Raw genomic sequence first — 12771 nt, 5'->3', positions numbered from 1 at the left:
GGATCTGGGTATATACGTAGTTGAGAACGTGTGTGTGTGTGTGTGTGTGTGTGTGTGTATATATATATTTATTTATATATATATATATATATATATATATATATATATATATATGTGTATAGATATATATATATATATATATAGATATATATATATATATATATATATATATATATATATATATATATATATATATCTATATATATATATATATATATATATTCCTCCCTCTGCTTCCTTTCCCTGTGTATACAGTCTGTGAAGTGTGAGCAAACTGATGTTATGCTGAGTAGATTACACACATACCCGGTCTGTTTGGGGGTCTGACAGATGGTAACAGCTAAAGCCAAGATTACTCTGGTGTCTAGTAATATAGTCCCAGTGAACTGCAGGATTTGGGTGACCATACATTTATTTCTTCAATCACTTTTAGGGATATTCATTACTATCAAGTGCCCATCATTTGAAACTCTGAATTCCAGGGAGACTGGAGAGAATTGAGGCAGTTTCTTAGTAAATGTCTTCAGCATAGAGGGGGTCAGTGCAGGGGGGAATTCACTGTGAGGGGGGACACAGGGGGAAGAGAGACGAGACACTGGTAAACTTCCTAAATATGTGTGTGTGTGGGGGGGGGGGGGATCCAGAGATCAATCGGGTATGAGATGTGGAATTGGGTAAATTATGAGGGGCAAGAGTTACAATGTTTCCATGTTGTTTCCCCGCTGTGCAGTGAGGCTTGGAGGGAAAGACAGAACCCTCAGCGAAGGAACATTTATTTACCTGAAAGAAACAATTCAGCTTTAAATAAAGACATGTGGTAGGAAAGGCACTGCCCCCTCAGTCCCCGTCAATATTTAGCCATGTTCCCTTTTCACAATGTGGAGTTTCTTGTTGATCCCTAAAACAAGTCCCCCTGGTTGTAGGATATGCAGATTTTAGTGAATAAATCACTCTGGCTCTGGATGAGGTTGATATATTTGGGGATGAAATGTGTGATGTTATTGAAGGCTATTCTGGGGCTGTCATGTCACTGTACCTACCTGTCTCTGGCATTCCTGGGGCACGCTCAGTATGTTTGAGTGGGGCAGACTCCATGTGTAAAGGTAGCAGCATTACAGGTGGTTTTAATAATGACATCTTGCATTTATGTTTCACTATTTATAAGTGTTTATTTAAATACAAATCCAATAACTCAGTCATGCAGACACCTCTTGGGTGGAATATTGCAGAAGGTTTGGAGAGCTTGGATAGACATGGTGTTGATAACATTGCTCCAGCAGTGCCCTGTGACATAACAGCTGTTTGTGAAACCATGGGCAGTAATCAGGGGCCATGTGTAACCCTTCTATTAACAAAAAGCCTCAATCTGGAGGAGGTAACACACCCCCAATAACGATTTGAGTGGGACCTGAGAATGTGAACTATTGACCCTAGAAGTGCTGGAGCCTGGCAAAGCATCTCTCTGGGTTAACCCTTTCACTGCCAGAGCAATGTGTTCCAGGCCTCTCTGCCAACAAAAGGTTTATTAGAATGACCCAAGGCAATAATGTCCAAATAACGCCCTATCATTTCACACTTACATTTTCTCACCTCTGAATATTCTCTCTCCCAGGGAAGATACGGGCGATATTTTACTGCAGATTCCGATTAGTTTGGGAAAGAAGCAATTATTTTTTGTAACTCCAACACCATCTGGGGAATGTTGATGATTACATGATAGCCCAGCTTACATACCCTAATTTCTATATCCCAACATGTATATCTCAATTTATCTGAGACACTACTGTTCACCCACTTACTCACCACTCACCCCATCACCCAAAATATTTCCTCCTAATTAACTCCCACTCTCTCATTTTCAAATGATGTATATTATATATGCTCACCTACATGCATTCATACATGCATACAGGTTACACATTTACACCACACACACACTACACTTTGCATGCTCACATATCGCCATACACAGAAATTACATATTATTATTTGTTCACACTCATGCAAGTGTCTGCAATACAGCCCTCTTTCTATGTTTGTGTCAGGTACACAAGTCTTTTTCATGATCAGATTCCTGACTGCTGGATATAGCTATTGGTAAAATGATAGTGGGAGGGGTGTGAGCTGCAGTTGTGTGTTACCGTTTGCAGGGAGTTTTCATATATTGTATGGTTAAAATGCTAAACCAGAGTCAACACCCCAATGTGCTGTAGGAGACAAGACCAAGAAAGACTTGTATATATGGTATGCCGCCTCTGATAACCCACTTGTGTCTGTATCCCACCTCCTGTGGGGGTTACCTGTGCTCAGCAGGGACTTATCATGTCACAAACACTGTCCTGGAATCTGCTGGGGATGAATTATACATGGACATTAAACATTCTAACCGTGTGAATTGCACATTCTGTCGGATTAACAGAAACATGGCTATCTGAGGAATGATGTGGGATTACCTTCTATATGATTCTTCTGCTAGAGTGGAAAGAATCCCCTTCCTTTTTCCTTATTAGGCTCCAACTTAAACATTTTTGTTTATATATTTTTTTGCTATATTTATTTCTAGGTGTCAAGGATCAAAATAAATGTTTAGATATAAATAAATGAAGGCTATAATGATTCATTTCCAGATTCTTATTAACACCAATGGTATCAGGTCTTTATGAGACTGACAAGTCACAAATGTATTGATTATTGAAGCAGTACATTTTGCACATAGTGTACAAACGCTTCTTATTGCCAACTAGGGACTTGTTTTGCTCTATCGCTTTAGCGAAAATATATGAAACAGATATATATATATATATATATATATATATATATATATATATATATAATACAACCCTACTCTTCCCAGATCTCTAGAGCATGACCAAATTTAGCTTCCTTTGAAAAACAGCACATTTCTCAGTTTTGTAATTTATCTGAAAATAAATCCTGCTTTGTTCACGTGCTGCGGAGTATTTGGAAACGTGTATACGCGATTTAGGAATTTTGATTGAGAGTAAAAACACAGGTTTCCGAGACACAGGTGCAGAGCTATTTTTGAAGCTAAATTGGCACAACATTTACCGAAAAAGAAAATCAATCAAAATTCAAAGGCATAAAATGTGTCTGAGGGAAACTGGAGGTGTTCTGGACAACAGTCAGTCCAGATTCACCCCACATTCTCACACAAGTGGCTGCTTATGACATTGTAATATATGTTTAATACACAGGATAATCACTTGGAAACGCACAGTGGCTCACAGAGCAGTGAGATAATGTTGTTTGTGACCATGCGAGGCACAAACATTCCCATACTATATTGTTATGTAAAAAATCTAAATATTTACTTTCATTTATTCATTATTTCTGTATTGTGCGGAGTATGGAAGTGCTAGTATGGAAGTGCTAGTATGGAAGTGCTAGCATGGAAGTGCTAGCATGGAAGTCTAGCATGGAAGTGCTAGCATGGAAGTGCTAGCATGGAAGTCTAGCATGGAAGTGCTAGCATGGAAGTGCGTTACTTACATTGACAAATGGTGTTGAAGTCAATAATTGTTTTGTTTTATGTGTCCATTTTACGTGCCCGTCTGTGTTTTTTCTTTGGCTTTGTGTGCCCATCCATACTCCCGGGTACTGTGTGCCTGTTCGTGCCCATGCTCGCACTCGTGCCCATGCTCGCATGTACTAGCCATGCTCGCGCTCTCGGGCTCTGTGTGCCCGCACATGATTTTGGGCTGTGTGTGCCCGTCCATGCTCGCTCTCCTGGGCTCTGTGTGCACTCCCGGGCTCTGTGTGCCCGTCCATGCTCGCTCTCCTGGCCTATGTGTGCACTTCCGGGCTCTGTGTGCCCGTCCATGCTCGCTCTCCTGGGCTATGTGTGCACTCCCGGGTACTTGTGTGCCTGTTCGTGCCCATGCTCGCATGTACCAGCCATGCTCGCGCTCTCGGGCTCTGTGTGCCCACACATGATTTTGGGCTCTGTGTGCCCGTCCATGCTCGCTCTCCTGGCCTATGTGTGCACTCCCGGGCTCTGTGTGCCCGTCCATGCTCGCTCTCCTGGCCTATGTGTGCACTCCCGGGCTCTGTGTGCCCGTCCATGCTCGCTCTCCTGGGCTCTGTGTGCACTCCCGGGCTCTGTGTGCCCATCCATGCTCGCTCTCCTGGCCTATGTGTGCACTCCCGGGCTCTGTGTGCCCGTCCATGCTCGCTCTCCTGGGCTCTGTGTGCACTCCCGGTCTCTGTGTGCCCGTCCATGCTCGCTCTCCTGGGCTCTGTGTGCACTCCCGGGTACTTGTGTGCCTGTTTGTGCCCATGCTCGCACTCGCTCTGTACCAGCCATGCTCGCACTCTCGGGCTCTGTGCCCGCACATGATTTTGGGCTCTGTGTGCCCGTCCATGCTCGCTCTCCTGTGCTCTGTGTGCCTGTCCATGCTCGCTCTCCTGGGCTCTGTGTGCCTGTCCATGCTCGCTCTCCTGGGCTCTGTGTGCCTGTCCATGCTCGCTCTCCTGGGCTCTGTGTGCCTGTCCATGCTCGCTCTCCTGGGCTCTGTGTGCACTCCTGGGCTCTGTGTGCCCGTCCATGCTCGCTCTCCTGGGCTCTGTGTGCACTCCTGGGCTCTGTGTGCCCGTCCATGCTCCTAGGCTCTGTGTGCCTGTTCATGCTCATGCTCCCAGGCTCTGTGTACCCATCTGTGCTTGTGTTTCCGAGCTCTGTCTACCCGCCTGTGCTCCCAAGCTCTGTGTGCCCACCTGTGCTCCTGGGCTCTGTGTGCCATCTGTGCCCGTACTCATGTTCCCGGGCTCTGTGTGCCAGCCCGTGCTCCTGGGCTTTCTGTGCCTGTCCGTGCTCATGCTCCCGGGCTCTGTGTGCCCGTCTGTGCTCACACTCCCTTGTTCTGTGTGCCCGCGCTCCCGAGTTCTGTGTGCCCGCCTGTGCTCACCCTCCCGGGCTCTGTGTGCCCGCCTGTGCTCACCCTCCCGGGCTCTGTGTGCCTGCCTGTGCTCACCCTCCCGGGCTCTGTGTGCCGCCTGTGCTCACCCTCCCGGGCTCTGTGTGCCCGCGCTCCCGAGCTCTGTGTGCCCGCCTGTGCTCACGCTCCCTTGTTCTGTGTTCCCGCACTCCTGGGCTCTGTGTGCCCGCCTGTGCTCACCCTCCCGGGCTCTGTGTGCCCGTCTGTGCTCACGCTCCATTGTTCTGTGTCCCCGCGCTCCCGAGCTCTGTGTGCCGCCTGTGCTCACCCTCCTGGGCTCTGTGTGCCGCCTGTGCTCACCCTCCCGGGTTCTGTGTGCCCGCCTGTGCTCACCCTCCCGGGCGCTCCCGAGCTCTGTGTACCCGCCTGTGCTCACCCTCCCGGGTTCTGTGTGCCCGCCTGTGCTCACCCTCCCGGGTTCTGTGTGCCCGCCTGTTCTCACCCTCCCCGGCTCTGTGTGCCACCTGTGCTCACGCTCCCTTGTTCTGTGTGCCCGCGCTCCCGAGCTCTGTGTGCCCGCCTGTGCTCACCCTCCCGGGCTCTGTGTGCCCGCACTCCCGGGCTCTGTCAAACACCAGGTTTAGTGCTGATTAGGAGTTTTTCCCCTTTTAGTCCGTGCTTCGTAATCTGCACTGAAATATTAGGCCACTTTCACACTGTGACCACGGTATGGAAAAGCTACCGACTTGTTACACATTTTCTTAACCCTTTTGCTGCCAGAAGGGCCAGCAACACAATGCTTTGCAGGCCCCTCGAGCAGGGAAATAGTTAATTGAGACTTTTCTCCCTCATGCAGATTAAGGAAAAGGGGCATGGAGAGGCAGGATCTAGCTCTGTGTACTGTACGTCAGGGAGAAATCACCCCAAAATATATCATTCCTATTCATGCATTAGGGGCGCTGGCACTGAAGGGGTTACACGTTAGTGGCTGATACCATGTTTAATGAACTTTCCAAAACACAACTCCTCCAAATAAAGCAGAGTCCTAACATGTCTGTTTATTAATGTGCCCCCTTCTTATCTACTCATGATAACGATTTAAATTGTCCTTTACTTACATTTTTATAACATCGATTTAAACTGCTCCTATTTAGCACGTTCTTAGCGTATAAAAACCAGCAGTATCTATAGTACCTTTTTTGTGTCGGGGTGAGAGAGCAGAGCGGCGCTGACTGTCTCTCATTGGCTGAGGCTCGGAACCTTCAGCTAATTATAGAAGCTTGAAGATCAATAGCTGATTTGACAAATGATCAACAGGCTATTGGGAAGTTAGGACTATTTCTAGTTTGTGTATATACAACGCTGTGCTTGGGGTCCAAAGAATCACATCGCGCTATAAGCGGATCTCGTTAGAAATAATGTACAATTGTATGCGTTGTACAATAAAGTATTTAAGATACCAACAATCGTGTTGTAAAGTATTCATAAATACAAAAATTGGGAGCCACGCTTGGATCGCGTTATAAGCGGATTCGCGTTGTAACGGATCGCGCTATAACGGGGTTGAGCTGTATTAGTATATACAGATAGAAATACAAGAGTTGTATTGTTAACATGATTGTTCACAGGATAGATTTGTTAATAGGAAGCTCCGTATCCCACATCGGCACAGAAAGCGTATGTATTTTCACGTTGGAGGGTCTGATATATTAATAGCGAGCATTTGAGGACTTGTAATCGTAGGTTTTTTCTATGGCCAGACCATCCTCTTACCTGCTTCTATTTTCCTGGTGCTTACTTTATAGTGAGCCGAAAATGAGGGCATGGAGGCAGCCATCTTTAATGTGACATGTGGAAGATGCAGGTTATTCTCAGAGCAGATTCAGTTCTTTCACCTTTACTGTATCTGTTAGAAAATATTAATTTCACCCCAAACAAGTGTGGTTGCAGCATTGACAATAGTTCATTGGGAACATGTACAGTAGTGACATATTTGCCGCCCGTTTGGAGTTGTGTTAAGTGGAAGTATGGAGGGGTCATTACAGGAGTGCACGGACTCGCCTGAGATCTGCACTGCAGCCTGGAGCGTGTGCGAGGTTTCCAGCTTAGTTGCTGCTGAGTATCTGCATGTACAGTACACAGTGCGACTTGCCAAGAATTCCTGTGTATTTGCTCCGGGCTGACTTCATGTTAAGTGTGCAGAGCACAGGGCGGCTTTGTAACTCTGCACTCTGTCATCTGTGGCTTTTTATTCCTGTGTCTTCCGACAGTGTGCTCAGAGATTTATAAAAACCCATCACATCAGTAAAGTACCATGTAACAATTACCTCTAATATATCAATAACCAGCTGGAGGGCCCCACAGAGCTTTCACTGTAATACTATATATAATACTATATCATTGCAGTGTGTGTATAGGTGCAGCAGGAAGGCTGGGGGCACATGTACATTTGTTTTCCTTATTATTATTTTATTCAGAATGACACCAAAGCAAATGACAGTCACCCATGTAATTACACAGTATATATATCTCATGGAAAATGTATTCAGAGTTTAGTGATCCACTAGGGGAGGGGATTCCAGAAATTCAGAATGGTGGCCATCTTTATTGGGGCCCGGACATATGATATCACATCTGTAAGTTCCAGTGTGAGCTGTATTCTCACAATGAAGCGAGTAATCAGGAGAAACGGGTCGGGTAAATTAACTTTGTGGTGACAGACGGATGAGTGTGGGGGGCATCGGCGACTATAGATATACAGAGCTTGTGAAGTTAATACCCCATACACTGTTCAGTATGGCGAGCGGCGGGGTAACACACAGGTCTCTGTGCATTATTTCACCATACAGAATAGGGATGTATGATAAAGTCTCACAAGCAGTTACATTTGTGTTAAAAAGTGACATAATCTCATTAAAACATCCCATATAAATTGAGCATATCCTCTCATCCCCACTCACTCATACTCACTGATTCCCACTCACTCAGACTTACTGATCCCCACTTGCTCATACTCACTGAGCCCCACTCACTTATACTACTGATTCCCACTCACTCATACTCACTGAGCCCCACTCACTCATACTCACTGAGCCCCACTCACTCATACTCACTGAGCCACACTCACTCATACTCACTGATTCCCACTCACTCAGACTTACTTATCCCCACTCACTCATACTCACCGAGCCCCACTCACTCATACTCACCGGGCCCCATTCACTCATACTCACCGAGCCCCATTCACTCATACTCACCAAGCCCCACTCACTCATACTCACCGGGCCCCATTCACTCATACTCACCGAGCCCCATTCACTCATACTCACTGAGCCCCACTCATTCATACTCACTGAGCTCCACTCACTCATACTCACCGAGCCCCACGCAGTGCTATTTTTACGGAATTCCTGCTCTTTTTTATTTTTTAGCCATCAACTAAAGTCCGGGTAGTGATTAGGAAATGATTAGGAACGGGGCTGGATACGGAGCGGGAGAAATCTTCTACCACATTTCTGAATTCATTATGGTATCTTGGGTATACATTCATTTCTTTCTCGGTTTCAGCAACTTTTTCACTATAAAACCCACCACTGACCCTACCCGCAGCAGCCGAGGTCCTTATGCTATCCGTGCTCCGTACCAGGTTCAGCAAAATGTAATGACTTTGCTAAATCAATTTTTTGAAACTTCCCAGGGACAGAGTATGCTGATAAAATTGTGTTGTGCGGGGCAGGCTGCTGTGTAAATTAGAAGCATGGTAGGCAGCGAGATCTCTTGTGGCAGTGTGAGTACATGCTTCTCCCCATATTGTCTCCTGCTTTTATATTAATTACAACTTGCATTATCAGCTGCGGGCTGCAGCCCGGCAAATAGAAAATGCCGCCCCAAGGGAGCTTGCTTCTTGGATGTCTTTTTCATTCGCTTTGTATCCTGTCTGCTCAATTTTCCCAGCATTTCACCTGCAAACTCTGCTCTTTAACACAATCAGGTGGAAGCAGAAAACACACATTTGTATCTTAAATTATTAAGGTTTCTGCTGCATGTCTGTCTATGTATAAGTAAGCTGTTTATTATTGCCGTTTACTGCTCTGTAGGTATATGATCATAGGGAATATTCATTCTTAGAGGTGCTACGAATCGTCAATTTTATATATATATATATATATATATATATATATATAAAAAGCAAATATTTTATTTATATATATATATATATATATATATATATATATATATACACATAATATACCTGGATAACACATTTCAGGTATTTAATAAGTGTGTTTATTATATAGCACCATAAATGTACACAACACTGTATATATATATATATATATATATATATATATATATATATATATATATGTATATATATATATATATATATGTATAAATACATAGATATACATATTGTGTGTGTGTGTCTTCCCTGTAGACAGTGTTAATGTATTGCACTGTAAATGTGTTGTCCTCCGGGATGGAAGGGGTTATCAGTGCATGTCACACACTTGGTACCTTTATGTAAGTTGGCGGCTTAGGGAAGCGGCTTCTGATGATGTGAAGTCCGTGGCTGCCAGCGCACAGATCCGTGGCTGTTCTTATTCTCAGGCTCAGGCATTCTTACACATTTGGCTGCTCCCCGCATTAAAGGGGCAGCTGCAGTCAGGGCTGTTTTTTACATGTTTCATCTCAATGCAAAAAAGCAGCTGTGTATTACATTGTACACAGGTACCCTGCGGAGTTCTGTGTACACCACTGCACACAATGTCAACACTATATGAGAAAAAAAATATTCTGTGGAAGGCTTAGCACCAGTTAGTAATTCTGGCCCTACTTATCACATTCCTATATTGGCAATAAAAGGTAGTCCATGTTAACAGGATGTATACTCTTTATCCACATTGTGTGATAGGTGGAATAATTAGTAGGTTGTCGTGCTCAGGTGTCAATGATGCATTTGGCGAAATGGTGGTAGTTGCATGGAGCAGCGTCCCAGCAGAGGAGGAAAGGCGTAGTATTATTTTTACATAGGGAGAGCTCCTGACTCAGATGTGTGACTGTCCCATAGAGTTTCCAGTCCTGTGTGCTTGTGGCGGAGATAACATGATCTGCATACAGGGTAACAGCGTGTAGTCCAGTGCGCTGCTGGAAAGGGCTTTAGCCTCTGAACTCATCACCCACAAACCTCGGCTCGGGGGGCTGGGGGGGGGCAATAAGGCACAGAGAGGTTGTTTTGCGAGTGTGCATGTGGAAATGTCACAGTGATTGTGGCCTGTTTGCTGACACTGGGGGTGTGTGGGATTGTATTCACACTGGGTGGGAGGTGGGACTGAGGGTGTTACGGCGTATTAATTAGTTTGGGTTATTAGCACATGCAGGTGACAAGTTAAGCAGCTGTTTCACGTGTGCTGCTGGCTGGCTGTTTCCACCTTCCTGCAGGCTCAGCCACGCTGCTCCCTGGTTCCTGCAGGCTCAGCCACGCTGCTCCCTGGTTCCTGCAGGCACAGCCACGCTGCTCCCTGGTTCCTGCAGGCTCAGCCACGCTGCTCCCTGGTTCCTGCAGGCTCAGCCACGCTGCTCCCTGGTTCCTGCAGGCTCAGCCACGCTGCTCCCTGGTTCCGGCAGGCTCAGCCACGCTGCTCCCTGGTTCCTGCAGGCTCAGCCACGCTGCTCCCTGGTTCCTGCAGGCTCAGCTACGCTGCTCCCTGGTTCCTGCAGGCTCAGCCACGCTGCTCCCTGGTTCCTGCAGGCTCAGCCACGCTGCTCCCTGGTTCCTGCAGGCTCAGCCACGCTGCTCCCTGGTTCCTGCAGGCTCAGCCACGCTGCTCCCTGGTTCCTGTAGGCTCAGCCACGCTGCTCCCTGGTTCCTGCAGGCTCAGCCACGCTGCTCCCTGGTTCCTGCAGGCTCAGCCACGCTGCTCCCTGGTTCCTGCAGGCTCAGCCACGCTGCTCCCTGGGACAGCCCTTTCGTGTTTATTTCTCCGGGGATTTGTGGCCTTGAGTTTCCAATTAAACTATCTGGGTTCAAAAATAAAGCAGGGTTTACCCTCCCCCCTCCCCCCCCCACCCCCCGGAGAGGTTATATCACTTTATTTAGAGTTGTGTTGTTTGTGTAGCTTTGCACGCAGCATTGTAAGGAACAGACTCACGGCACTGTATATTGTTTGGTAAAATGCCTGAGTAAAGAAATATTGTGAATCTCTGCAGTCTCCTCATACCCTGCTGCATGTTATCTTCACAGACTGGGAGTATACTCAGATACTTTGTATTATTATACATTGCAGGTGTGTTCGTTTCACAAGGCTAGAAGAGGGTTGTGAGGTGCACATGATACACACGGCTATCACAGTGATACCTACATCTCTCTGACATCAAGTGTTGCACAGCAGGAGTCTGGTTACCATCTGGCAGCTTCACCAACAAATGGCCTCTTAGAGACATAAGGTCCAGTGACTGGCTGACAACTTGTCTCCATATAGCCTCCTGGGGTGAAGAGGTGCAGACAGGAGCTTGTTTGTATTATATATATATATGCAAATATAACTGTATGCTCATCTGCATGTCTTATGCAGGTCTGCAACCCCGCCTTTCCCCATCATCACCCAGCATACAGCACTTCCACTGCAGCAAGGGATTCTGGGAAATGACATGCAAATGAGCACACAGTGTCACTTTTTGCCTCAATAACCATTTTTAACATGGTTCCCTATAGGCTTAAGCTTGCTGCATGGTCACAGCTTTGAGCACAGCCAGGGTTAAGGTGCATACCCAGAAAACCACCCACAGACAGCCGTTTCGACCTTGATGGGTCTCATCAGTGTGGGGTTGATTTTACTGGGAATGCAAGAGAGGCTATGGGATAGGCTAAACCATAATACTGAGTTAAGTTATGGTGAGTAAAAAAAGTGACAAAAACCCTCCATATATATAAATATATATATATATATATATATATATACATATATCTCCTAATGCCCCATGCTCGCGATCTCCCCCTGCTGACTGACAGAGGGGGTAGAAGGCAGCTAATTGTATTGTATGTCATTATTTATATAGCGCCAATAATGTACATAGCGCTAATCACGGAGGCCCCTCCCTGTATGAAAAGCCAGGAGAGGAGCAGGCTGAGAAGAAGTGGATGATTGAAGGAAGAGAGAAGGGGGCAGGGAGGAAGGAATGAGAAAGAGATGCAAAACATGGGGAGGGGGAGAGAACGAGAGACTCAGATGTAGGACTGTGATGGAAGGGTTTATTATAACAGCCCATTTTATTCCCTGCGTGTATATACCAGGTACGCTAATCCCTGTATTACATTATAATCCACATACAGCGCTGTGTATATGGTTAGTAAAGATGTGTATATGGTTAGTAAAGATGTGTATAGTTAGTACTGGTTGATTCTCTGGCTTACGTCTTATTTCTCTGTCTCCTTTCCATGGTAAATCCTTCCACCTTCCTAACCCTGCGCGGCTCCCCAGAACCCAGCCTCGTGGCGAGACCACGACGACGCACAATCCACACATTCTGCAGGCACGCCGGGACCTTCGAGCGGGGGACACGCCTCGCAGAGCGGCGACAACAGCAGTGAACAAGGTAAGACCCCAAATGTCATCTCATGTGCACAAACCTCACCGGGACCCCGTGTTATCCCTGCAGCACGAGTAAGGCAATAAGGCATGGTACGTGGCGGGTGCTGCAGGGATAGGACGAGATCTCAGCGAGGCTTCTGGGAATTATGTGGGGGCGTTTCTTAAAGCAGAAATGTGCTCTGCTTTACTCAAAAATAGACCATTTCATTTTTTTAACCTGATACCCTTTAAAACTGCTGTTTTGGGAATTTTAGTGTGCCATTTCAGTTCCCGAGATATGAAAC

General features: G+C 46.3%; 1 protein-coding gene across 6 annotated transcripts in view; it reads left to right on the top strand.

Moving 5' to 3' along the window:
* MEIS2 (Meis homeobox 2) overlaps positions 1–12771 on the top strand; it is a 212309-nt gene that overhangs the window by 9140 nt on the left and 190398 nt on the right. For all 6 annotated transcript variants that reach the window (XM_075613229.1, XM_075613231.1, XM_075613230.1 and 3 more), the window contains exon 7: positions 12377–12491. In XM_075613229.1, coding sequence (XP_075469344.1) covers positions 12377–12491 — 115 coding nt within the window. The remainder of the gene's footprint in view (positions 1–12376; positions 12492–12771) is intronic.

Source organism: Ascaphus truei, chromosome 9, assembly GCF_040206685.1.
Source record: "Ascaphus truei isolate aAscTru1 chromosome 9, aAscTru1.hap1, whole genome shotgun sequence".
NCBI classification, from domain to species: domain Eukaryota; kingdom Metazoa; phylum Chordata; class Amphibia; order Anura; family Ascaphidae; genus Ascaphus; species Ascaphus truei.
This window is presented reverse-complemented; position numbering and strand designations above follow the sequence as displayed.